This window comes from Hylobates moloch, unplaced genomic scaffold, assembly GCF_009828535.3.
Source record: "Hylobates moloch isolate HMO894 unplaced genomic scaffold, HMol_V3 SCAFFOLD_3, whole genome shotgun sequence".
NCBI classification, from domain to species: domain Eukaryota; kingdom Metazoa; phylum Chordata; class Mammalia; order Primates; family Hylobatidae; genus Hylobates; species Hylobates moloch.
The window spans coordinates 37,110,569-37,137,835 of record NW_026652278.1 but is presented as its reverse complement, the minus strand read 5'-3'; the positions used below and the strand labels follow the sequence as shown (position 1 = coordinate 37,137,835).

General features: G+C 37.7%; 1 protein-coding gene and 1 pseudogene across 1 annotated transcript in view; one reads left to right on the top strand and one right to left on the bottom strand.

The window, feature by feature from the left end:
• Positions 1 to 27,267, bottom strand: part of TM9SF3 (transmembrane 9 superfamily member 3) — a 71,274-nt gene that overhangs the window by 40,618 nt on the left and 3,389 nt on the right. The window contains exons 2-5 of the mRNA XM_032135523.2: positions 20,410 to 20,605; positions 9,347 to 9,469; positions 6,004 to 6,164; positions 3,677 to 3,754 (exon numbers count right to left, since the gene is read on the bottom strand). Coding sequence (XP_031991414.1) covers positions 3,677 to 3,754; positions 6,004 to 6,164; positions 9,347 to 9,469; positions 20,410 to 20,605 — 558 coding nt within the window. The remainder of the gene's footprint in view (positions 1 to 3,676; positions 3,755 to 6,003; positions 6,165 to 9,346; positions 9,470 to 20,409; positions 20,606 to 27,267) is intronic.
• Positions 4,207 to 4,999, top strand: LOC116456727 (nucleophosmin-like; annotated as a pseudogene).

The following is a 27,267-nucleotide window of genomic DNA, read 5'->3' as shown; positions in this document are numbered from 1 at the left end:
GTATAATTGTGAAATTATTATACCAGGGAAAATACTTCTTAAAAATAAAGAAACCTGGTATCACAAAGGGGTTTACTAACCCTACTAATTGCTGCATGCCAGCACCCTCTAGTGTCACTAATCCTGAAGCTGCACCCTCAATTTGTCATAAATTTTAGAATGCAACTGGAGATAAATAACTATACCAACAATACTGCCTCTTACCTGCTGTGTGCCAAACACTTAACTAGGTGCTTTATATCAATGTGAAATTCCCCAACAGCTCTGCAAGGTACTATAATCCTGGCTTCACTATTAAGGGAACAGAAGCTGAAGAACTGAATAATTTAACCAAGGTCATAGTAAGCGGCAAAGCATCAGAGTTTGAATTCAGCTTTAGCTCCTTTGCCTGTGCTGTTAGTCACTGTATTAGAAGCAATCCCTATACTTGTACAGTACATCATATCCCCTCCTTCTACTTAAGGAAAACGATGCAATATTTCTCTCCTTTTTCTCTTGCATTGCCAGTTTTGCAATCTCCACTGAACCCCATCAGCATATAAAGTTAATGTTTTTCTTACATTTAAAACAAAAACAAAGGAAAGAAAAATCTCCTAATTCCATTTTCCACACTGGCTACTGCACCATTTCTTTGCTCCCTTTAGCAGCCAAGCTCCTCACAAGTCCATAATTGCTGTCTCCAGTTCCTCTCTTCCCATTCTCTCTTATAGCAGCTCTGTTCAGGTTCTGAATGCCCCACCATTATACCAAAATCGTTGTCAAGTTCACCAATGACTCCAGGTTAATCCAATAGTCACTTTTCAGTGCTCATCTTACTTGACCCATCAGCAAAAATTCAGAGCTAATCTCTCTATCCTCCATGATACACTTTCTTCTCTCAGCATTCAGAACACCATACTTTTTTTTTTTCCCCCAAAGCCCTTAACTGAACTCCCCTGTTCTTCCTAAACTCTTACTACTGCACCCAGGGCTTAGTCCTTGGTCCTCTTCTCTCTCTACAACTCCCTTCCTTAGCAATTATTACACCCAGTCTCATAACTACAAATATGATCTATATGCCAATTACTGCAAAATTTGTATCTCTAGCCCAGACCTCTCTCCTGAACTCCAGGACTCATATATCCAATTTGCTGGTCAATATCTCCATTTGGGTATCGTACAGACACACCAAAACTAACATGTCCCAAACTGTACCCTAATCTTCCCCCTAAATCTCCTCCAAATACAGCCCCAGTGATGTCAGCTCCACTCAGACTGAAAACCCTAGAGTTTGTCTCAACCCTTCTTCACCTTCCTATCAATCATGAAATGCCGCCAGCTTTAACTTCAAAATATACTCACAATCTAACATCTTTTTATCACCTACCCTGCTACCACCCTGATCTGAGTTATCTTACCTCTTATCTGGATTGCTACATCAGCCTCTCCACTGGTCTCCCTGCTTCTACCCTTGACTTCCTGAACCCACATAACAATCTGACCCTTTAAAAACAAGTCAGATTTGTTACCCCCCTGCTGAAAACACTACAGTGCTCCCCTGCCCCCTTTGCATTCAAGAGTAAAATCTACAGTCCTTAAAATGACCATGGATGATCTGGCTCCTGCTACCTCTCTGACTTCAACTTCTTGCTAGTCCTCAAACCACAATAAGCATATCCTCACTTTAATAGGCTTTTCAATGGTGTTGCTTCCGCCTGGAATACTCTTTCCCCCAAATATCCACATTCTTTATTTCCTTCAACTCCTTCAAGCTTTTGTTCAACAGTCCATTTCAGAGGCTTACCTTGACTACATAATATAAAACTGCAACTTACCCGACCCCTGGTACTCTTGTTCTGCTGTCTACTTTTTCTTTTTTGACACACTTCTCTTTGAATAAAGTGTGTTTTACTTATTGTGTTTATTTCACGTCTCCTCGACTAGAACGTAAGTTCCTAGAGGGTATAGATCTTTACCTTTATTTTCTAATGTATCCTACTTACCTAATACAGTGCTTGGCAGATAGCAGGTGCTCAATTAATATGTGTTGAAGTAATAAATACAGTATACCATTCTATAGTGAAAATACTAAAAGGCAGTCTTTCCCCTAAGTTGTCAATGTCCAGTGGGGCTAGAAACAAGGCAGACCTAAGAGTTCCAGTAGGGAGTGCCAGTTAAGAGCCTTCATATCCTCAAATGTTATCTAAATCTTGAAATTATCTGTGTCCATACCCTACTGAGGATTGCCTGAGCATTATACTCGAGGAGAACACACAGCAGGTGGGGTTGAGGTGGGGATTGAGGTAGGGGAGAAAATTTTAGCTCCAAGAGTAGTACGCTAAATCCTTCAGTAAAGACAATCCAGGCAGGGCGCGGTGGCTCAGGCCTGTAATCTCAGCACTTTGGGAGGCTGAGGCGGTGGATCACTTGAGGTCAGGAGCTCAAGACCGGCCTGCCTGATCAACATGGTGAAACCCCACCCCTACTAAAAAAAATATAAAAATTAGGCGGGCATGATGGTGTGTGCCTGTAATCCCAGCTACTCTGCAGGCTTAGGCAGGAGAATCACTTGAACCGAGGAGGCGGAGGTTGCAGTGAGCCAAGATCGTGCCACTGCGCTCCAGCCCAGGGGACAGAGCAAGGCTCTGTCTCAAAAAAAAAAAAAAAAAAAAAAAGACTAAATCCCAAATAGCTTAATTGTTAAAATCTTTGAACCCTGAGGAAGATCAGAAGTAGTGGTAAGTTCCGGTAGAGTCTAAGAATGGAACGTAACAGTAATATGTAAATCTGAGACAACAAAAACTTATGGGCCATCTCAAAAATAGGTAATTAATAAACTCTAAAATTCTAGTCCAAAAGATTAGATCAAAAGAAAGAAGCAGCAATTCAGGAAGAAATTCAGAAGAACAGATATATCCCCTTATGCCTTGTCTTTTTATCTCCATCCTTGAGGAGGAAATCACCAAAACAAAGTGTGATTTTTGCTATAGAGAATCAAAACTACCTGTACAAAACCAACACTAATGCCACCGGCTTTATAAACTAAAATTCAGCGAGTATCTGTCGGTGGGGGCTGGGGAAGTGGGGGGCCATTTCTTCCCATTCTTGATGTTTCTTTCTACATGGAAGGATTTCCACAAGCAGAAATTCCTGATCTCAATCCGTTCTCTCATTATCTCCTTCTGATGCATACATTCTGCTCTTTCTCACACCATAAGTTGTATAAGGGCAAGTGCCCATGTAGGGAAGCCTATAATATACTCTCTGAGTGTGTTAAGTCTAATTCTGAGTTTCAATAGTAAGAAGCCCACTTGATCACAGACAGATATAAGCCACATTCTCCAATATTCACCTCATTAGAAGGCCAATGCGCTATCCATTGCGCAACGCAGCCATCTAACATTCACCTTATTAGTGATATTTTGGCTTCCCGTATGTTATATTCTTCTTTGTATATCTCTTAATTGGTTTAAACCACAAGCACAAAGAAGGAAGTTTTTGATTGCTCCTTCACCCCATCACCCTTACTCCAACTCCCCATCACCCTTATGATGTCAAGCTCATACTTTAAATCACCATTAGCTAAATCTTTTAATCCACAGTCCTCAACACAGTGCCCTGCAAATGACAGATGCTCAATGTTTGTTGAACGAATTGGTGCACATAATCAATGTCTTAAAATACACTATTTACCTACCCGATGTTGAAAAAAGGACGGATCAAGATATTTGTCAAATCGATCTTCAAATTTCACATCTGACTTTTTCCATTTTACCTAAAAAAAAATTTTTCATTTGAAAATAAAGGCTAGTAAACAAATTAATAATCTGATGACAAAACTCTGGGCAAAATATAGAACTATTTACACACACTTAGAATTAAAATTCACTAGAGAAATGGAGGAAAGGTACTTACAACATGAGAAGTGGAAACAGTTATGATAAAACTAATCAACTTTTCTGTTTATTGACAAAACTTAACAACTTTCCTCAGAGGGGTGATTTCAGTTCTCAAGGACTGTTTACTTTTGTTGACTTACATATTATGACCTGATAAATGTGATATGAATTGAATTAGTATAAGCTCATATCACAAGTGTCTAAATCAATTAAAATAAGAATCTGTACATCTGCCTGGTGTGATTCTGTCCTGCGCGTCTGTTCTCTTGAGCAGAAATCATTTATCTCCGTCTGCCTTCTCTCCCACCTAAGTGCGTGCTGCCACCCCATGGAAGCTTTGATGGACACGGACACAAGCCCCCCGAGGCCCCAGAACTATCTTTTCAGTTGTGAACTAAAGGCCAACAAAGATTATCACTTTAAGGTGGATAATGATGAAAATGAGCACCAATTATCTTTAAGAACGGTTAGTTTAAGGGCTGGTGCAAAGGATGAATTGCACATTGTTGAAGCAGAGGCAATGAATTACGAAGGCAGTCCAATTAAGTAACACTGGCACCTTTGAAAATGTCAGCACAGCCAACGGTTTCCCTTGGGGGCTTTGAAATCACACCACCAGTGCTTTTATGGCTGAAGTGTGGTTCAGGGCCAGTGCATATTAGTGGACAGCACTTAGTAGCTGTGGAGGAAGATGCAGAATCAGAAGATGAAGAGGAGGAGGTGAAACTCTTAAGGATATCTAGAAAGTGATCTGTCTCTGGAGGTGGTAGCAAGGTTCCACAGAAAAAAGTAAAACTTGCTGCTGATGAAGATGATGATGATGATGATGATTTTGATGAGGAAACTGAAGAAAAAGCACCAGTGAAGAAATCTATACGAGATAATCCAGCCAAAAATGCACAAAAGTCACATCAGAATGGAAAAGACTCAAAACCATCAACACTAAGATCAAAAGGACAAAAATCCTTCAAAAACAGGAAAAAAAAAACTCCTAAAATACCAAAAGGACCTAGCTCTGTAGAAGACATTAAAGCAAAAATGCAAGCAAGTATAGAAAAAGTGCACTGAACAGTCCAGGGCACTACTGGTAAATTAAGCCCAAAGATGGGGAGAAAGGAAAAGGAGAGACACATATAGTCCATACTGAGTATCATCAACAATCCAGACTGAAGTCTTCTATTTTAATCTCAATCTCCTTTTCTGATTTGCCACGGATGCCTCTTCAGGCTGGAAACAATCTCACTCTTGGTTCCCTAAAGCACTTTCTTCTGACTGCTGTGATTCAGTGAACCTTGCCCTTTGTTTTCTATTACTTGTGCATTCGCCTCTCCTCTGACCATGTTCTGAATCACCTTTGTATGTCCTTAGCTGCTCAATAAATATTTGAATGAATAATAAAAAAAAGAATCTGTACATCTTTATTTTTAGACTGCATTACTTTTATTACAACTATAAAATTTCTTCATTAAGTTTAGTTATACAAGGATTATTTGCATCAGGTACATATGCACAAGGCTTGAAAAACTTTCAAAATTTGACTACTAGCAATGGACTCATTCCAGTTACGAGGCAATAACTGGCAGAGAGGCTACCTACACTGAATTTCTCTCTCATTTCCACTATTTTTAAGCCTAAGAGAAAATAAATAGCTTGACAGTTGTTAAAAGGCTCTGACAAGTTCTCACTGTGCAGGAGTATATTATTCCAACTGACAGAGCAATCCATGATAAACTATATCTATCCAGCAACTTTCAATACAGCATCACTTCTATCTGCAACATTAAAAAGGAAAGGGAAACAACATGAAGCACTGCAATCTAAAAATGTAACCATAAAAATACATGACTGGGTTAGTCTAATTACCCAGTTACAACAGTAAACTTGGCTGTACTAAATGGTTTAGGTCCTGCAAAGGCATAACTGGTATCTAATACTACAGACCTGAAGCAAATCCTCTCTTTGCTTTTAGGAGGCTTACTTAGGTACACTGAGAAAATACAGTTTTAATAATATTCTGTTGCATCCCATTTCAAGCTACATTTTCATTTACTAAAGTTCAAAGCCACATATTGTTGACATTGGGTCACAAACACTACTTCCTACATTAAACTGTTTGAATACTTACGGAATATGACATCTGGATTTTAGTATTTGGAACCAGTTTCACCTTTCCTTCACTAGTTAGATTAACATCAACAATTCGATTGCCATTAAAACCTATTTCAAGTTTTTTGTAGGTCCAAAGATAGTAATCTTCTCCATTTTCATCAGCCTCACCAACAATACCTACAAAACAAAAAACACTTTATACAAGGTAATACCACTTAATATTTAAAATATCCTACAAGCTAAAAGCTCATTAAGTTTTTTTTGTTTTGTTTTGTTTTTTACCTCCACCCTCTCTCCCTCCCTAGCCACTCTTGGCTCCCCCTTCACCTTCTGCCATGATTGTAAAATTGTAAGGTCTCCCCAGAAGCCAAGCAGATGCCGCTATGCTTCCAATATAGCCTGCAGAGCCGTGAGCCAATTAAACCTCTTTTCTTTTTAAATTACGTAGTCTTAGATATTTCTTTATAGTGGTGTTAGAATGGACTAATACAACTCCCCAACATCTCAAAATTTCAGGGAAGTGCTTACCTCACCATCTGCCAAGGTTACCCAGCTATTAGTGGTCAAACCAAAATTAAAATCAAGGTTTCCAGATCCCTAGTCTAGTACTTTCTCTAATAACCTATGATCTACCCATTCCCAGTAAGATGTACACATGTATATATGGGTACCAAAACTTAACATGTCTCCTTTTTATACCTCAACTACTGGACCTGTCCCTGGGAAGTCAGCAAAATAAAAGGAGTGGTGAAGATAAATGGTAATAAGGATACAGTTTAAAATTATCACTTCAATCATAATTTGGGATATTGGAAAAAAAGATCCACAATGTTAGGGAAATATTATAGGTGGTAGCTGAGGATACATCTCTCATGCCCTCAGACTGCCAGCTATTTGTCCAATGTTCCCCACCCAAGCCTAAACAGTTCCCAATAGCTTTATGCTCTTAGTTACTCCTTAGGGCCTTCCCCTTACGCTTTAGTAAGTATTAGGGAAAAATATAATCATATTTATAAAATATTATTTATTAACCAAAGTGATTCTAATTGGTACAAATTCAAGGAGTATAGTTTTGTTTTGCTTGGGATTGTAGGGGGATAATGAAATCCTTCTTTTATCTTTATTTTTTATTGAAACAAGGTCTCACTCTGTCACCCAGGCTGGAGTGTAGTGACACAATCATAGCCCACTGCAGTTTCAAACTCCTGGGTTCAAACAATCCTCCTACCTCAGCCTCTATAGTAGTTAGGACTACAGCCAAGTGCCACCACGCCTGGGTAAATGTTTTATTTTTTTGTAGAGATGAATCTTGTTATGTTGCCCAGTCTGGTCTCAAACTCCTGGCCTTGGCTTCTCAAAGTGCTGGTATTACAGGCGTGAGCCACCACACCAGCATGAAATCCTTCTAATATTTAATTATTATTTTCTTTTTTTGAGACAGAGTCTCGCTCTGTTGCTCAGGCTGGATAAGAGTGCAAGGGTGCAATCTTGGCTCACTGCAACCTCCACCCGCTGGGTTCAAGCAATTCTTGTGCCTCAGCCTCCCAAGTAGCTGGGACTATAGGTGTGCACCGCCATGCACAGCTAAATTTTTTGTATTTTTAGTAGAGACAGGGTTTCGCCATGCTGGCCATGGTGGTCTCGAATTCCTGGCCCCAAGTGATCCGCCCACCTTGGCCTCCCAAAGTGCTGGGATTACAGGCGTGAGCCACCATGCCCAGCCAATAATTAATTTCATTAAAGTTTATTTACCTACCTCTGAAAACCAGACTTTGGGGGTAAAGACATAATTATATCAAGTAAGAAGCTACTCTCTAAAAGGCTTTTAAAAGACTCCAAAACCTTTACTCCACAAAAAGTCAGATACAAAGTTGTTTTTTTTTTTTTTTTCTGACAAGAATTCTCCATGGTTCAGACATTCAAGGACATCCAAAAGTATTTCCCGAAACAGGGCATATTCTAAAATCCCAGGGCTATAATAAACTTAACACGGGAAAGCACAGTTGCCACTGTTGCTAACGAGCCCCACAGCTATAACTGAAAAAACCTAAAGCATGATGGCTTATCCCTATAATCCCAGAACTTTGGGAGGCTGAGGCAAGAGGATTGCTTGAAGCCAGAAGTTAGAGATTAGTTTAGGCAATAAAGCAAGACACCTTGTCTCTACAAACACACCAAAAAAAAAAAAAAAAAAAAAAGAGCCAGGCATGATGGTGTGCACCTGTAGTCCCAGCTGCTCAGGAGACCAAGGGAGAAGGATCACTTAAGCCCAGGAGTTTGAGGATACAATGAGCTATGATGGCCTCATGCACAAACCTGTACGCAAGGGAAAACAAGAGGGAAGAAAACTGTTCTCTCAAATATGAGGGAGGCCCAAACCAATGGGTTTCCCTGAACTACAGGCTCAGAAAAACCTTCAGTGAATATTCAGCACATCTTCCTATCACTGTCAGAGCGGATCAGAGAAATGTCTGTGTTACCATAATAGTAACTGCAGTCATTTATATGATATACTTACTACATATACCTAATTAACATGCAACAGAGTAATGATGATGCATATAATTATCTCTTGATATTAACTTTCTAAATTTCATCTTAGTATGATATTAAACGCTGATCTGATATGTTCAGACTTTGATAGTATACTGCTTATGATGACAGTAATCTGCTAACAATTTTAAGCATTAGAAGAAACATTCATTATACATAACAGCAGATTTCCAGAGACAAAAGAAAGAAACAATTAGAGAAAAATGTGATCAAACATATTGGCCATGACAGCTGGCTGTGCTTTGCATTATAAATAATTTAATCAAGTCCAACATAAATGATTTTGGATTATTCATAAATTGGCATTAACTATTCCATAGCTCTTCTCCATTAATATGGATAAATAAGAGCAAAAACATAAATATTTTTTAGCAAAATAAGCCATTCAAGAAACTATCATACCAAGAAACCATACTACCACAGTACTAACATGAGAAAAAGAGAATGAAACTTCAAAATCCTATTAGTCCCTTTAATTGTATTTAAAAGAACAAATTAAAATAAGATATGAAAAAAATGGAAGCAGAAGAATTTTTTAGATTGTTCTAAGCACCTTCTCATTCTTGAATCTGAAAAGTTATACTATATAAAAGTTAAATTTTAGGAAAGTTTCATGTAAGGCATGGCAATGTCAAAAATTCTTCAAGCAACAGGTGACCATAAAACTGGTATTAAAATCATTCTGTAAAAAATAGTGAAAACACATTTACATCATGATCCAGTACACAATCACCTTAACAGAGTCATTATATAAATTCTGATTATGCAAATTTTCCCAAATCTTAAATACAACATACAATACTTACCCCATATTGGTAAATCATCTATGTACATCTGGTACCAGTAATGATTTTTTATGGCATATACAAATGCATCTCTCTTTTCTTTATCTAAATCAATTTCACAGTAAGTGGCTGGCATCACATCATCTGCATAAAATAAAAATTGCAAATTAGCCCACTAGTTTGCAAAATAGTTACATTAAAAAAAAAAAAAAAAAGCCAACATTTCCTAAAGTTAAAACTTCTATTCACAATAGTTGAATCTGAGTGATAAATATGTGTGGGTTCAGTGTACTATTCCTCCCTTTTTTTGTGTATCTTTAAGACTTTTTATAATGAAAAAATTTTAATCATCTTTATTTTCAAACATTACCTAAGTGAAATCATCCCTTATATAAAGAAAATTATACAAGAAAATTTATAAAGTAACTTTAAAATAAATTGATTTTAAAAACAAAAAAAGGTTAAACACATAACAAAGTTTTTATTTAATATACACAAAAGCTCAAGAATATGATCATAAACAGAGATAACCATTTCTAGCTATAAGATCTCTCTGAGATCAACATTGATTTTAACATTCTTGGAAAGACAAGTTACTGGAAGCCACAGATTCTATGAAAACACCCAGCGATTACTCGTAAGCAGGAAGATTAAAAGGCAAACCTCTATTCAGCAAGCATCACTGTTTATAAATTGCCTTAAAGTCCCCTCAAGATGAGTCATTTTCCACCCCTGACTGCTTTCAAAAATACTGCTACTATAATTCTATTCAGATGGTTTCTAACTTAATAAACCTAGTATATCAAAAATGTACCTATGTTTCTAATAAAACAAAAGAAAATCCAAAAAACCTACAAATACTCAAGATGTCAATCAAAAGAAGTTGTTTTGGTATATTAAGCAATTAGAAAAAAATTAAGAAATCATCCTGAACGAGAACAAAAAAGCAAGCACAAGTTTGTTTTTAAGTTCTATACTATATTTGTACTATAACATTGGTTATTTGAAACATGAAATGCAATTTCTCTAAAGAAACATTATTAAACTCTTTATTGATTAAAAGTTCTTAAACATAAATTGTAGCTACATCATTTAGTGGCTCAAAGAAATAGCAATCTAATTTATAACTCAAGATACCCAGCAGTATGTCTCCCCAATCCTTAACAGAGAGAATAGCTTCCCATATTATAGACCAACCTAAAGTGGGTACCCCAAAACTACAACACCAAAGATGGCAGTAAACATTGAAGTCCCATGGAAGAATGTCAGGGAAATACTTTCTCACCCTCAAAGCATGGGAAGAAAATTAATTTGTCTCCAACAACGACTCCCACATAGATTTTCTTTCTGCCCAAGCCCTCCTAGGCAGCAAGGAATTTAGGATTTTCATGATGGCAAAGACAAACAAACAAACAAACAAAAAAACCCTGAGGCTGAGCAGTGAAGCAATGGAGGGTTAAAAAATGAGATTGCTCCAAAGAGTTTCTACAGCAGGAGCTAGAAAAACTGGCAGCAAGAGATCCCCAAATGGGATCTCCATGGAGTGTGATAATGAACAAAAGGCAGCAGGCAACTGCAGCTACAGAAGGGATATTCAGAACCAAAGGAAGGTCCAGGTTTAAGGGACAACAAATGGCCACAGTGGCAGTAGGGGACCTCACAGCTACCTCTGCAAAGCCATTCAATTCCTTGCTGTTAGAAACAAATATTCATTGATAGTGGTCATTAACAATGTGGTAGATATAAGTAGGAAGCTCTAAGATATATACAGTATGGCATTTATCTGTATAAAGCTTTTTTTTTTTTTTTTTTGAGACGGAGTTTCGCTCTTATTGCCCAAGCTGGAGTGCAATAGTGTGATCTCGGCTCACTGCAACTTCCACCTCCCGGGTTCAAGCAATTCTCCTGCCTCAGCCTCCCGAGTAGCTGGGATTACAGGCATATGCCACCAGGCCTAATTTTTTGTATTTTTAGTAGAAATGGGGTTTCACCATGTTAGCAGGCTGGTCTTGAACTCCTGATCTCAGGTGAACCGCCCGCCTCGGCCTCCCAAAGTGCTGGGATTACAGGCGTGAGCCACTGCATCCGGCCAATCTGTATAAAGCTTTTAAAAGATTCCTCAGAGTCTGAACTTTAGTCCAACTCTTTGTTTCCCAACTGATATATCTGCTTCTACGCTCGAGTCAAACTCAATTCCTACACACCCTGTGCCCTCTTGGCCGCTGAACTTTTTTGCTCATGCTGTTAACTCTACCTAAAATGTCCAGTCTAAAATCCTCCCCATCCCCCAGCCCTTTCCTCCACAAAGGAGTCCCTGACTCCCCACTCCCCACACTTCTCATACCCACTCCCATACCTCCCTTATGGCATGTAGGCCTGTACCATTTTCTACCTCATACCAGTATCTTGCTCCTCAAAAACACCATTAGGTCTTGAGGGCTTTGTCCATAACTGATTATATCCTTTTTATCTCCAGCCATGCCTGCTTCAGTACCCTGCACAGACTAGGCACTAAACAAATAAACAAAAAATTTTAAGAGCATAATTTTCCATTTATTTGGCAAAGGAAATCACTACGCATATTAGGGTATGTACCTACACATGCATCTGTGTATGAATAGTGTGTATGTTTGTACAGAAGGAGAAAATGCCAGTTTATAAACAAATGAAATTTTTGAACAGAGTCTCTCAGAAGGATTGACTAAGAGGTCTTGAAGAATATCTTTAACTCATGTAAAGTCTAGAAACGACGTGTGTTAAAAGGGAAAATCTATTATTATGACAGGCTATATAAAAAGGGTGTTGGTTGGTCATATCTTAATGAAATTCCTCTTCCAAGCAGGTAGACAAATACGAACATCGCAAATAACTGAAGAGTCTCTGGCTGCCCAACTCAAACAGCATCTCCCTCAGGAGGGAGCCAATTTGAAGGTAACTAATGTAATGTGTATGAATATGCCAAATCATTATTCGGCCCTCTATATATCTGGAAAACAATCTGAAAAATCTACCAGCATAAATCAGTGCTTTAAAATTATAATAGGCTGTATCTTTCTAAGGTGAAACACACATCCATGAATTCTGAAAAAGATGCAATTAAGAGTTTACTAATGTAAATAGTTCTAACGAGGGAAAAAAACAAAGTAGTAAAGTGGCAAATGTTAACCTTATTTTTCAAACAGAAAGCAAGGTTAGGTAGATTCTGGACACTATACACCAATAATCTACCATCAATTCCCAATAAAACTCCAGGCTAACAATTGAATAGGCAGTGAAAGCACTGAGAAAAGAAAGTGGTAATTATTCATGAGTTCTCTAAGAACACAGTATGCCATATTTTGTTTACCTTCTCTTTTGATAATATTACATTTGGAAAATGAGAAATAGTCTACCTCTAATTCAGAAGCACTTGGCAAAGTCTCTCTTCAAAGAAATCAATATATAAAAATTTATAGAGAAATGGGCAGAAAGGTGAGGTTTATTCTGAGCTCTAGTATCTAGTAGCTATGTGAATAAAAAGCAAGTTATTTAACTTCCATCAACCTCTCAGTTCCCTTAAAAGAGACAGCATCTATGCTATCTCCTTCGCAGAGTTAAGAATTAAAAGCATCAGGCCAATCGTGTTGGCTCACACCTGGAATCTCAGCACTTTAGGAGGCCCAAGGCAGACTGGGCTCCCTTGAGCCCAGGAGTTCGAGACCAGCCTGAGCAACATGGCAAAACCTCATCTTTACAAAAACCAGAAAAATTAGCCAGGCATGGTGGTGTGTGCCTATAGTTCCAGCTACTCAGGAGGCTGAGCCTGGGGAGGTTGAGGCTGCAGTAAGCTGTGAGGGACCACTGCACTCCAGCCTGGGCGACAGTAAGACCCTGTCTCCAGAAAAAGAAAAAAAGGATTAAAAGAGTCAATATATTCACAGAAAGTGTTCTTAAGTTTCCTTGGGCCTCACACCCCTTTAAGAATCCAATGAAAGTGATCTCTCCCTTGCCCACCCCCTGAAAATGCACATTCACATAAAATTAAGGTACAATTTCAGAGGGCCTAAAGACCCCGGACGCTAGAGCTCTTGGTTGAACTATGCATACCCAGAGCCTACCATAGTGCTGGAATGCAGTAAGATACTCAATAACTGCTGAATGAACTAGAGGAAAACAATGAACTGGAAAAACTGATATATTCACAGTTAATTAAATAACTATATAAACAGTATTGATTAACTGACCAACCTGACTAGCAGCATAAACAGTGTAATTTTTTCTAAATGACAATTTGGCAACATGTGTCAAAAACTGCCTGAAATATGTTTATACCCTTTGATTCAGTAATTCTACTTCTAAGAATTCATCCTAATAACAGATTCAGAGAGGTACTGAAATACTTATGGGCAATAGCAGAAAAAGAAAACCAAAGAAGGATGGAAGGAAGGATCAAAATATCAAACAACTAGAAAATGGGAGAAAAGGCCGGGCGCGATGGCTCACACCTGTAATCCCAGCACTTTGGGAGGCCGAGGCAGGCGGATCACGAGGTCAGGATATCGAGACCATCCTGGCCAACATGGTGAAACTGCGTCTCTACTAAAAATACAAAAATCAGCTGGGCGTGGTGGTGTGTGCCTGTAATCCCAGCTACTTGGGAGGCTGAGGCAGAAGAATCGCTTGAGGTTGCAGTGAGCCAAGATCACACCGCTGCACTGCACTCCAGCCTGGCAACAGAGCAAGACTCCATCTCAAAGTAAAGAAAGAAAATGGGGGAAAAAAATCACAGTACCCAAGTTACACAATACTATGCAGCCACATTTAAAAGAGTAATTAACAGTATGGGGACAAGCTCATAAAATGTCAAGAGAACAAAAGTAGAACAAAAACTATATATAACTTACTAAATGAGTTAGAATGTGCTTAAAACAGTGTCCGGCACATAATAAGCACTATATAAGGATTTGTTAAATAAACTTTAAAATATATATATAGAATGAACTCAACTTTCACATATTTAAAACAATGTGGATAAACACAAACACAGAAAGACTGAAGAAAATACAACAAAATGTTAATGGTAATTATATCCAGGTTTATATTTTCCTGTAGTTACTAAATTGTGTATTTGAACTTATATCACTGTTAAAATCAGAACAATATATATGCATATACATTCCTTTAAAAAACAAAAAACAGAGATGCCCATATTTATCAAATCTGCAGTTAGTACAAGGTATAAGAAATCAGTAATAAGAATTGACAAATTTCAGATTCAAATTATTTGGTCTGACTAAAACACTTCAGTTGAAACCAACAGGACAAAATATTGTACCAAGTTCCCAGACTTCCACTTACAAACAGGCAGATTTAACCACAAGTATATTTCTTCTCTCTCCTAAAACCCATTAAAATGTCAGTGAAGGAATAAAAAATATGTTAAGTCCACAAAGACAAAAAGAAGAGACGACGGTGGGAAAAAAATATAGATATAATATATATATATCTATATTTCATAGATATATATATTTTTTGAGATGGAGTTTTGCTCTTGCCGTGCAGGCTGGAGTGCAGTGGCACAGTCTTGGCTCACTGAAACCTCTGCCTCCTGGATTCAAGCAATTCTCCTGCCTCGGCTTCCCAAGTAGCTGGGATTATTACAGGTCCCCGGCTAATTTTTGTATTTTTTTGGTAGAGACAGAGTTTCACCATGTTGGCCAAGCTGGTCTCGAACTCCTGACCTCAAGTGATCCACCTGCCTCAGCCTCCCAAAGTGCTGGGATTACAGGCCATGAGCCACCATGCCCGGCCGTGGGAAAAAGATTTTAACAAATTTTTAGGAAATGGAAAACAGCTGTAAGATGACAAACTACTAATAAAGCAGGAATAAACATAACAGGAGAGTGATGCCTGTAACGGAGGGAACTGCACAGAATCCGAGAGACACTCAGGACTTGGAGGCACTACAGACCTCAAAAGCTAGGGGGACAGATGTAGGACTGAACACAAAGGGAATTATATTAAAATATTAAATATGTACACAAATGGGTTGGATGGCCAGGTCCCCTCCTCTACTCTTCATACAGCTAGACACATACTGTACCCTCAACCTATCCCTGTAGTAGACCAGTGGGACCTTCCTCTAGAGAACTTAAACCAGAGGGGCTCCAGAATCAGGGACAGCAGGAATAGCAGAAGCTAGGGACTGAAAACAGCATGGGGGATTACCTGAAGTAAACACCTTCTGGCTGAATAAATAAACCTGCCATCCCCCCAGTCCCTTTTCCTCACCCTTTGGCAATCAGGCCTATATTGCCCAGGCAGATATCTGGAGGGAAATACTGCACAGTGAAGATAAGAACAGCCAAGATTGAGAATCACTGAACTAAAAATATATAAGGCTCTAAACAGCCTCTTCCTATCTGCAGTACTCTCAACTTAACAATTAGTTCTAAAGAAAAAAATACTTGTAAAATAATTTCAGCCCTCTGTTAAGTTGGGAAATTCAAGGAAGAAAAAAAATTCAAGGGAAGATCAATAAAACAAACAGAAGGAAGGAGTCTTGTAGAAGTCACTGATTTTTCCACAATTAACACACTTCATTATACTGCAGGAATTCTCACATGGGGGAAGGGGCAGGACGGGTGGGTGGTGATCTCTTCTGGTTAAGAATTACTATTCCAGATCATCTAATGTTCATAATGAACCAATTATCGTAACAACAAGTAGGCACAAACCGTCTGGGTGCTAGACAATTTATTAAAAGCATACTATGTCTTAACAGCTAAGGGTGCAATGGTGAACAAGAGTGCCACTATAACAGGCTAGTACAGCAGCTTGGGGATAAATCAAAGTCTATAATCAATAAGCTAACATTTCATAATCGCAAATACAAAATCAAGCTGGAGCTACAGACCCATGCTATGTGCTATTATTATTCCTAATTACCACTTTTCGAATATAAACTATATACCAGGAACTGTGATAAATGCTCTACATGCATTCTCATTTAAACCTGACACTTCTATCAAATACATATTATTTCCCACACTTCACAGATAAGCAATACAAGATCAAAGAGGTTGAATAATTTGCCCATGACCACACAGGTAAGCAGAGGTAGAGCTGGATGCATCAAGTCTCTCTGACCCTAAAGCACCTCTTCTTTCCACACTATGATGGCAAGGTTCGAAGAGGTACCCTCTAAAACTGGAGGGTACTGAATTCAAACCAGGTTCAAGGATGCCTAACCTAAGTCAGCCCTTCTATATTTAATGCATTTTCTTAAAACGGTCTCAATTTAGCATTTTTGTCTAGTGCTAGGATATAAGATTATTAGCAAGAAAAAGTTGTGTATAAAATCTTAAGTGAGAGGCATCCTGCATTAGAGTTAGACTATCATTAGTTCCTTTAAATAGTCTCTTTAGTAATCTTCATTTTACAAAACGATACCAATCCATGGAGCCTGACACAATCTAACAGGTTAAAAAAAGATGTGTGTGTATGCATATGTAAACGTGTATGTATGTGTACGTATAGTTTTCTCTGGTTTCACATTTCCAAAATTTTGTTTTATTTGAATATGCCTTCAGAAGAATCTTTAACAGTCAAATATTTAAGAGATGACAGATTAAGAATACATGGTAAATATTCCTATAGTTCACAAGAGACATAATGTTCCAGTTTCTATTATTAGTATGCTATGATAAACCACGAATAAATCACTTTATCTCTGGGCTTCTGGGAGAGGGAATTGGATGACACAATCTCTAAGGTGCATCCTATTTTTTAAATGTTTGGCTACATGACAACCTACAACACTTTTCAAAGCATGATCGACTTTATCTTTGAACACCGCAAGCAAAGAGCTACAGTAGAGGGAGAAGATAAATCTAATCAGCATCTACTATTTCATCTGGACCACTTAATTTAGCAGCTTCTTTAGCAGCATATCCATGCTGGAGGTGGAAACTTGGTAAGACCCCTAGCAATCACTAACTCTCAGGGAATAACACTTGGCTAGCTCTTCTTTTTTTAATCTAAAAGTGCTTAGCTTAGTCTGAAAAGAAAATAAATCCCCCTTCTTTACCCATGAAAACCATATTCCTCTATTTAAATAATCTCTCCATCTCAGCCTCTAGGAACTAATAAAAGGGGGTTTAAGATTGCCGAATAAGGTACTGGTACCAAAACAGATATATAGACCAATGGAACAGAAAAGAGCCCTCAGAAATAACACCACACATCTACAACCATCTGATCTTTGACAAACCTGACAAAAACAAGCAATGAGGAAAGGATTCCCTATTTAATAGGTGGTGTTGGGAAAACTGGCTAGCCATATGCAGAAAACTGAAACTGGACCCCTTCCTTACACCTTAAGCAAAAATTAACTCAGGATGGATTAAAGACTTAAACGTAAGACCTAAAACCATAAAAATCCTAGAAGAAAACCTAGGCAATACCGTTAAGGACATAGGCATGGGCAGACTTCATGTCTAAAACACCAAAAACAATGGCAATAAAAGCCAAAATAGACAAATGGGAGCTAATTAAACTAAAGAGCTTCTGCATAGCAAAAGAAACTACCATCAAAGCGAACAGGCAACCTACAGAATGGGAGAAAATTTTTGCAATCTATCCATCTGACAAAGGGCTAATATCCAGAACCTACAAAGAACTTAAACAAATTTACAAGAAAAAAAACAAACAACCCCATCAAAAAGTGGGCGAAGAATATGAACAGATGCTTCTCAAAAGAAGACATTTATGCAGCCAACGAACATACGAAAAAAAGCTCATCATCACTGGTCATTAGAGAAATGTGAATCAAAACTACAATGAGCTACTACCTTATACCAGTTAGAATGGCGATCATTAAAAAATCAGGAAACAACAGATGCTGGAGAGGATGGGAGAAACAGGAACGCTTTTACACTGTTGGTGGGAGTGTAAATTAGTTCAACCATTGTGGAAGACAGTGTGGCAATTCCTCAAGGATCTAGAACTAGAAATACCACTTGACCCAGCAATCCCATTACTGGGCATATACCCAAAAAATTATAAATCATTCTACTATAAAGATACATGCACATGTATGTTTATTGTGGCACTATTCACAACAGCAAAGACTTGGAACCAACCCAAATGTCCATCAATGATAGAATGGATAAAGAAAATGTGGCACATATATACCATTGAATACTATGCAGCCATAGAAAAGGATGAGTTAACATCCTTTGCAGGGACATGGATGAAACTGGAAACCATCATTCTCAGCAAACTAACACAAGAACAGAAAACCAAACACCTCATGTTCTCACTCATAAGTGGGAATTGAACAATGAGAACACATGGACACAGGGAAGGGAACATCACGCACTGGGCCCTGTCAGCGGGTGGGGGCTAGGGGAGGGATAGCATTAGGAGAAATACCTAACGTAGGTGACAGGTTGATGAGTGCAGCAAACATGGCACATGTATTCCTATGTATCAAAACTGCATGTTCTGCACAAGTATCCCAGATCTTAAAGTATTAAAAAAAAAAAAAAAAAGATTGATGAATTAAGTACTCTTCTTTAGTAAATATGGGTGAGGATCTCAAAAACTAATGAAATCTGTACACAGTAGCAAAGTAGGATTCAGGAGTTCTGCCTATTCTCTCGTTGGTTCCTCTTTAATAAACTAGAAATGTACACCAAATATGGAAAAAGAGAAAGCAGATGATTACATATAGTACCAAATCTCAAAGATCACATTTTCTAGTTTAAGTTTTCTCGTTATTTGTGACTAAATACTTACATTACCTAATTAAATTAAAACATAAGCCTCAAAGGTATGTTTACAGTGATTCATAAAATTACAGGCCATGCCACTATGGTTTAAATTCACAACTTAATTTTATAATTAAGCCCCAAAGACTATAAATGGGGGGATGGGGAGGAGGGAGAATGTAAATAGATACTGTATACCTATTTTCAACAATAACTGAGCAATTTTAAAAACAAGAATAAAATTTAACAAATCGAAATTAAAGTAACATTATCTTTAAAATCTCATTGACATTCTTCTCCCCAAAGTACTGAAATAATAACATCTTTAGTACTAAAAATACCAGAAGTCAGTTACTATTCATCTTACACATGGAGACAATGAAGTCAAAACTGCAGTAAACAATTTTACTAAAATGAATACAGTACCAAAAAAAAAAAAAGAGGAGGATTAAAATCCAAAGCTCCTGTTTACAGGATCTATGATGTATTCAAAAACCAAGACACCTCATCAAAGATTCTGCAAAAATTCAATTACTCAAGCTTCTGTTCACCATGCTAAAAATGCCTGTGCAGGAAATACACTCTCTGACAAACTTCACAGAGAAAAATGAAAAGTATAAACACACTCAAAGGACCTGATAAATGGATACCTGCATAATAACTAGATAAGGTGAAGTATTTTCCCCAAATTTAACAAGTCTTTGACTTAAAATTTAAATATCCTATAGGTATTAACAGGACAAATTAATACAACACTGATAAATAATACATGTTAAGCCTACGGTACAAGTTTGAATTTGAGGCTTCACACAAGAATTTTAAGTATCCACGCATCCCATTACAGCCTCAGACCTCCAGAAATTACTTTGTTAAATATCTATGAAGGTCTCCCTGGGCCACATGTGTCTAATCAACAGGGGGTTTACTAGAGAACACTTTTCAGAAGAAAATATGTCAAGGAAATACAATTTTATTAACAATTATCTATTTTATTATCTTATAAATATTCAAAAGAAATCTTTGTTAATTACTAATATACTTTCCTAAATGCAATACACTTCATTTACAGACTAAAACACACTTTAGAGTCTAAAGTAGTGGTTCTCAACTGATGGCAATTAGCAGTGTCTGGTGACTTTTTTGGTTTCCACAACTAGAAGGTGCTACTGGCATCTGGGGGGTACAGGCCAGGGACTCTGCTAGACATCCTAACATGTACATAACAGCTCCATACAACAAAGAATTATCCAACACCCGTGTCAATAGTGCCAAAATATGAAACCCTCGTCTACAATCCAAATTGCATTGTAAGGACTATTAAGGTTTACTTACCTTTAAATTTAATATCCAGACCACTAAATTCCAATTCAACCCCTTGAAGTGCTTCTCCCAGAGTTTCATGGTAATGACTGATACTTTTTTTTGACCCCACACAGAATGGAAGTGAAAAGTACTTATACGTTTCTTGACGATTATGGTAGGGCCCAACAGTATTCATCCATAAGACAACTTCCTCTTTATCTTGATACTGAAACAAGAAAAGCAAACAAGAATTAAAAAAAAAAAAAAAAAAACTAATTCAAATTAAGGGAATATTTGTTATGTGTTCTAAACAAAAGTGCATCATCTCTGTTCAGGAAGCTATAAAATAAAATACTGGAAGCTTAATCTGATGATGAACGTCCACATCTTAAAAATGAAACTTTGTGAATTTTAAAATTATATCCTCTGATTGTAGTCTCAGGCAGATACACCTTTTCCAAACTTTGTTTTATAGAAGACAGTGTTTAAATTAAGCCCAATAGCTCATAAGAATACGTCTATTATTTACATTTATACTATCAAATAATGGCAAACCTGCAACCAGCATGATTCACCATGCTAATATGGACAAGGAAGGAGGAAACAAAATGCAGTTTATCCAGAACCTCATGTTAATCAATTAAAAAAAAAAAATCCTAATGTTGCCTGCAAGCATAAATAAAATTTCATCTCATTGCGAGACTTTCACACAGCCACTGGTCAAAGTACTACAGAAGACAGAAATGACCAATCACAAGGAAGACTGGTATAGAACCTCCACAAGTCCATTCAAGCCTGCTATCTTGTTAGCAGCCTGAAAGACATGCACTATATGCATATTCCTTTGAATAAGTAATTATGGACTACCTATCAGTGAATATTATACATGGCTAAATCTGAAGTGTGGTCAGTAATGACTTTGAGTAGTTCCAAGCTACAAGTGGGAGGCCTGTCAACGATTTCTAAGATCTCGACAAGTTTAAAGTTCCAATGATTCTATGGAAACTGATTACCATGGTAATTTTAAAACTAATAATTCTAAGTAGCAATATAAATTAAAGACAACATTGGATGCATTTAAATCAACTAACAGTGCAGACATTAATTCACTGAACAATTATTTACTAAGTGCTTAGCATGTGAAACAACTGTGTTTATAACTGAGAATACGGCTTTGAACAAGATGTGTTCCCTGCCCTACTGGGGGAAAGATGGGCATTAAACAAGCAATAATAATAAGGTAGGTTGCTATGGAGCACATAATAGAAGAAGTTATCCAACTGGCCCACTATGAAATCCTTATCTCCAGTCCTCCATCTAAAACTAGTTAATAAATAAACATTTTCAATCAAAACCTAACATCTCCAAAACCAAACTCATCTACCCAAATCCACTTCCCCCAGCTTCATTTTTCTAATGGTACTACCACTCTCTTAGACATGGAGACTCAAACCCCAAATCTCTCTGCACTCTAGGGAACCCAAAAACATTAACTTGTATGTTCTTACCAAAAACATCTGCCTTTTTCTTTTGATTCACACGATTATCACCCTAAGACTTAGACCTAGTCATCTCATTTTCAAACATAAATGCCTCACTGTTCATGTAAGACAACAGCCAGGTCATTAAGGAAATAACAAATGATCTCACCTTTTGAACACGTGTGACAGGTACCAAGTATCGCGTTAGGTATTAAGAATATAAAAGTAAGTAAAACACTGTCGTTTCCTAAAGAAGTTCATAATCCACAGTGGAATCAGACAAGTAAGTGATTAACAAAGAAAAAATAAGTATTATAATTAAGGTAATAAAGGGCTATTGTAGCAACAATAAAGGAATGATTACATTCACTTTGGCAGAGAAGGTCAGGACGAATAACAATTTGGAAAATCATAAGCTGTTTCAAGAGAGTTCAGAAAAACAACTGTAGATAATCTTCATGTAGGAAGTAATGAATCAAAGGTCTAAATGTTAATGTATCTGTATATCCCCATTCATTACTATTCTTTTTATTTGGGAAGACTGACAAATTTATGTATGCCCCCACTCCTCCATCCAATGCTCATGGCCACACAATACTAATCAACCAAGTTACTCCTTTCTGCTGAACATAGATATTGCCTCAGAGTTCTCAAAACAGTGCTCTAAATCAACCACTACCAACTAATGAGAGTTGGTATTAGAATTAAAACTTGTTCATGGCCAGGTACGATGACTCACACCTGTAATCCCAGGACCTTGGGATGCCAAGGCAGGCAGATCACTTAAGGTTAGGAGTTTGAAATCAGCCTGGCCAACATGGTGAAACCCTGTCTCTACTTAAAATACAAATATTAGCAGGGTGTAGTGGCACACGCCTGTAATCCCAGCTACTTGGGAGGCTGAGGCAGGAGAATCACTTGAACCCGGGAGGTGGAGGTGCAGTGAGCCTGAGACTGCACCACTGCACTCCACTCTGGGTGACAGGGCGAGACTCAGTCTCACAAAAAGAACCTATTCACCAAGGCAAATAGATATTTAATAAATATGATGGGAAAACACTGAAGAAATGCTGAAATGTAAAGTTCATTGGCAACTTGGTAAAAGAAGTTTGAAGTATGTGAAATGATTGATATGTACACTGACTGTAAGAGTACCTTTTCAGAAAAATAAGAAAGGGGAGGTAACATAATTCATCTACTTAAGAGCAGAATGTTGAATGAGACGACCTATTAAAGAGCACCTTGCCATTAACCCTGCTGAGTCTGCAGAAATGTTATAAATGTAACGTGTGAAAATAAGCACAAAAATACTTTTTCTATAAACTCCAATACTTTTCCTTTAAAAATAGACATTTTTGAAAATAAATACCTTTAAAAATAGGGCATCCATTTATTTTATACAAATTAAAACATAACGACTAAAATAATTTAAGGGTCCCAGTCGATGTTAAACCACATATTCTGAAGTTACTCATTTTAAACATTCAGGAACCCTTAACAGAGTGGTAGAGTTGTGATGTGATGCCAGTACTGTAACAAAATTTATATCATTTTGTAGCCTAAGATTCTTTCTGGGAAGAGGACTGAAACAGTAATCAGAAATACACATACTGAGAGTTTAGGGTGAATAGCAAGGCAAAAATAATGCTTTTTTTCTTATGTTTTGCTCCTTATTATGCAGACTGTGGTTTAATACAATGAACTTAAAATGTTTACTTTTCATTGCAGCCCTTGATTGTCCCTGAGAATAAGTGCTTCCAAGACAAGATCAAGAGTTCTCTCTCGAGAGAAAATGTTTTAAAACATTTTGAAATTAAAATATACCAAAAGACTTCACACAACTTCTGAAGGAGAAAACAAAACAAAAACCTTTCTTTTCCCTAAAGCTCTGATAAAGCCCCTGACCTCTAGTCTGTGGGAAGAGTGCTAGGCCCAGAAGAAGCTGGGGTGGAGTCACAGAAGCACAGCAGTGAATCAGGGGATCCCTAAACACGATAATAATCCCTTCCATCTGAGGCTTCCCTGGGAAATGGCCAATTGAGAGGAGGCCAATTCAGGCTACCGGCATTCTTCACCTACTTATTTTCCAGCTCTCAGAAGAATCTCACTGCTACACTTATGTCGTCCGAGCTGGCCAAAACGGTTTATGATATTGTCTTCCTCCCCTTTTCTGCTTCATCTTTTGTTATGTGTGTGTGTGAGACGGAGTCTTGCTCTGTCGCCCAGGCTGCAGTGCAGTGGCGCGATCTCGGCTCACTGAAAGCTCTGCCTCCCAGGTTCACGCCATTCTCCCACCTCAGCCTCCTGAGTAGCTGGGACTACAGGCGCCCGCCACCACGCCCGGCTAATTTTTTGTATTTTTTAGTAGAGACGGGGTTTCACCATGTTAGCCAGGATGGTCTCGATCTCCTGACCTCGTGATCCGCCCGCCTCAGCCTCCCAAAGTGCTGGGATTACAGGCGTGAGCCACTGCGCCCGGCCCTGCTTCATCTTCTTTCTTTTGTCATTCCCCCAAATTTAGAATGCCTTCCTTTTCTCCACTTAGCCAAATTCTACTAATCCTTCCAAACTGCTCGAATCTTACTTTTTCAAATCCTCAGGGAAAGCCTTAACTCACCAAACCCTAACATGACATGATCTCACCATTTTTGTAATAATAACATCACTAGCTAACAATAAATACATATTATGAGCTAGGTATAGTTCTAAGGTCTTTATATGAACATTTAAATAATCGTCTCAAAATTCTATAAAATAGGTCCTATTATTTCCCCATTTTACAGACTAAAAACAAAAACAAAACTAAAGAAGAGATGTTAAGTAATTTGTCCAAATTAATCAGCATCAAGTTTAAAAGGTTAGTATTTTTGCTAATCCCTAGTCAGCTTCATTCATTAAAGAGCAAAAAACTAAATCAAGGAAATATGAAAACCGTGCCAGGTGTACAAAGCAACTAGACAGTCCTGAATGCCGAATAACTTCTCCATGTGAGCCTTTAATCTGCCTGAAAGAAAAAACCTTCTAAGAAGCTATTTGCACTCTAATCTCAAAAGGAATGACCTTTATTCTCAAGAAGTCACCAATGTTGGGCCCCTCTTATTTAAATACTGTTTATGTGTTGGGGGGCTACCAAAGTTTTCCTCCTTGACAGAGGTCATGAATTAATTATTCTCAGGAGAAACGCTTTAGAAGATAATATGCTGACGTGGTCATGTGAAGTCTGAATAAGAAATCACAATTTACATAGATGGGCAAAGGACTGAGGGTTCAGAACAAGCACCCAAATGCTATCCTTCATTTTCATACAAAGGGGAAAAATATATGTGTTTACTTCAAAATAAATGTTCCAGAAATCATAATTTCAAAGCCTTTAAATTATTAAAACACACATCAGAATTCTAATACAAATAAATTAGAAATGTAATTTTGAATAGTCTCTTGAGACAACTACTCTCTCTCAAAAATAGCTCTGTACCTAAACTTTCAGTCTATCATTGAGTAGAGCTGAAAATAGGACAACGAATTACAGCATTTAACAATCTACATTAGATAACTCACAAATTCACTTATAATAAACAGCTTATACTCTTTATAAATTTTCAGTAAGTTTTAAGAGTTCCTATACTCCCAACAGAGACAAAGACAAAAGGTTTCCATTTGCCAAAGTAAATCAAACAAAACATTTCTGAAATCACTCAGTGATATAATACAAAGCATTTATGAGGCAGAGGCTGAGTAAACGATTCTAGCAGGCATCCAGTCTGTCCAACATTAGAAGTCTCAAGATTACCAGAAGTACACTGGGCCACAGAGAAATAGGGAATTTTAGCCTAGGTAGGACCCCCAAATCAAAATAGGAGACTATGCATCTTAAATGAATAACGGCCTGAGTTTGTTCACTGTGCTTCCACATTGCATATCCTTGTCACTAGTAGCTCCCTAATTATTCAAGACATTCAACAAGCACTGATCAAATACTACTTGTGCCAAGCACAGTGCTTGCGTATGTAACAGACCAAAAAAAAAAAAATCTGACTTTGTGATCTTGTTAAGGAAACAGAATCCATAAAAATTCAAGGCTACAGTGCAAACCATAAAATGCTCTAAGATTCCTGTGCCCCGAAGTACTGGGTTTTCGGTGCTAACGTCTTTACATATTATAACTATGGAATTACATGTACAAGACAGGTAGAAAAGACAAGACTGGCGATCAGGAAGCTCTGATTCCTTCTGTGGCCTTGAGCAAGTCTCTGAACCTGTACAGACCATTAGGAAAATGAAGAGTTTTGGATTAAATTATTGAGTCTTTCTAGTTCTACAATTCTATGATTCTCAATCTGAAATCGTTTTGAATGGAGTCCTTCGGAATCTTAGGAGACATAGTACTCTAACTCTAGATGCTTCCAAGTGCTTTGAGTTTCAGAAAAACCAAATAAGCATAAACATGCCTTTCACTGACTATAAAGAAGCCTATGTCCCTTCAATCACTTATTAAAAGCCTGTCTCCCACAAAAGTGTTAATTTTCATTTCAAACATGTCTGTAATGCATATGATTCAACTTTTAAAAATTAAAAGGAACACATTTTTACATATTCTACATATGTACATACAGTCAATAGCACATTTCCTTTTCAACACTCTTCAGAGAATATTAAAATAATTTTTGATAAATAAGCACATAAAATATATATATACACATATACATACATACACCATAGGGTCAGGTGCAGTGGCTCACGCCTATAATCCCAGCACTTTGGGAGGCCAAGGCAGGCGGATCATCTGAGATCAGGAGTTCAAGACCAGCCTAACCAACATGGAGAAACCCTATCTCGACTAAAAAAATGCAAAATTAGCCGGGCACGGCAGCGCATGCCTGTAATCCCAGCTATTAGAAGGCTGAGACAGGAGAATCGCTTGAACCCGGGAGGCAGAGGTTGCAGTGAGCCGAGATCACACCATTGCACTCCAGCCTGGGCAACAAGAGCGAAACATAGTCTCAAAAAAAAAAAAAAAAGAAAAGAAAAAAGAAAAAGAAAAAAAATACCATATGGGTCAGATGGCGACCTGAATCCTAATTCAGTAGGTACAGTAAGAAATATCAGGGGCTTTGGGGAACGGGTATAAGGTATTGTCCCTTCTTAGGACAAGCTATATAATTTGTGGGACGCAGTACAGAAAAATACAGAGCCCCTTGTTCAAAAATTTAAAACTTCAAGATGTTACAGGACAGCACGAAAACAAGCTCTCACACAGTCTTGTGTGACTATTCAGGGCACGTGCCCATGAAGTCAACACTATTGCTCCTTAATGCTAACCCAAAGATCTCAGAAACAACTCATCATGGAGCCACACTCATTCCAGCATTTAAGCATTTAAGCACTTAAAAATCAATATAGAGAACCG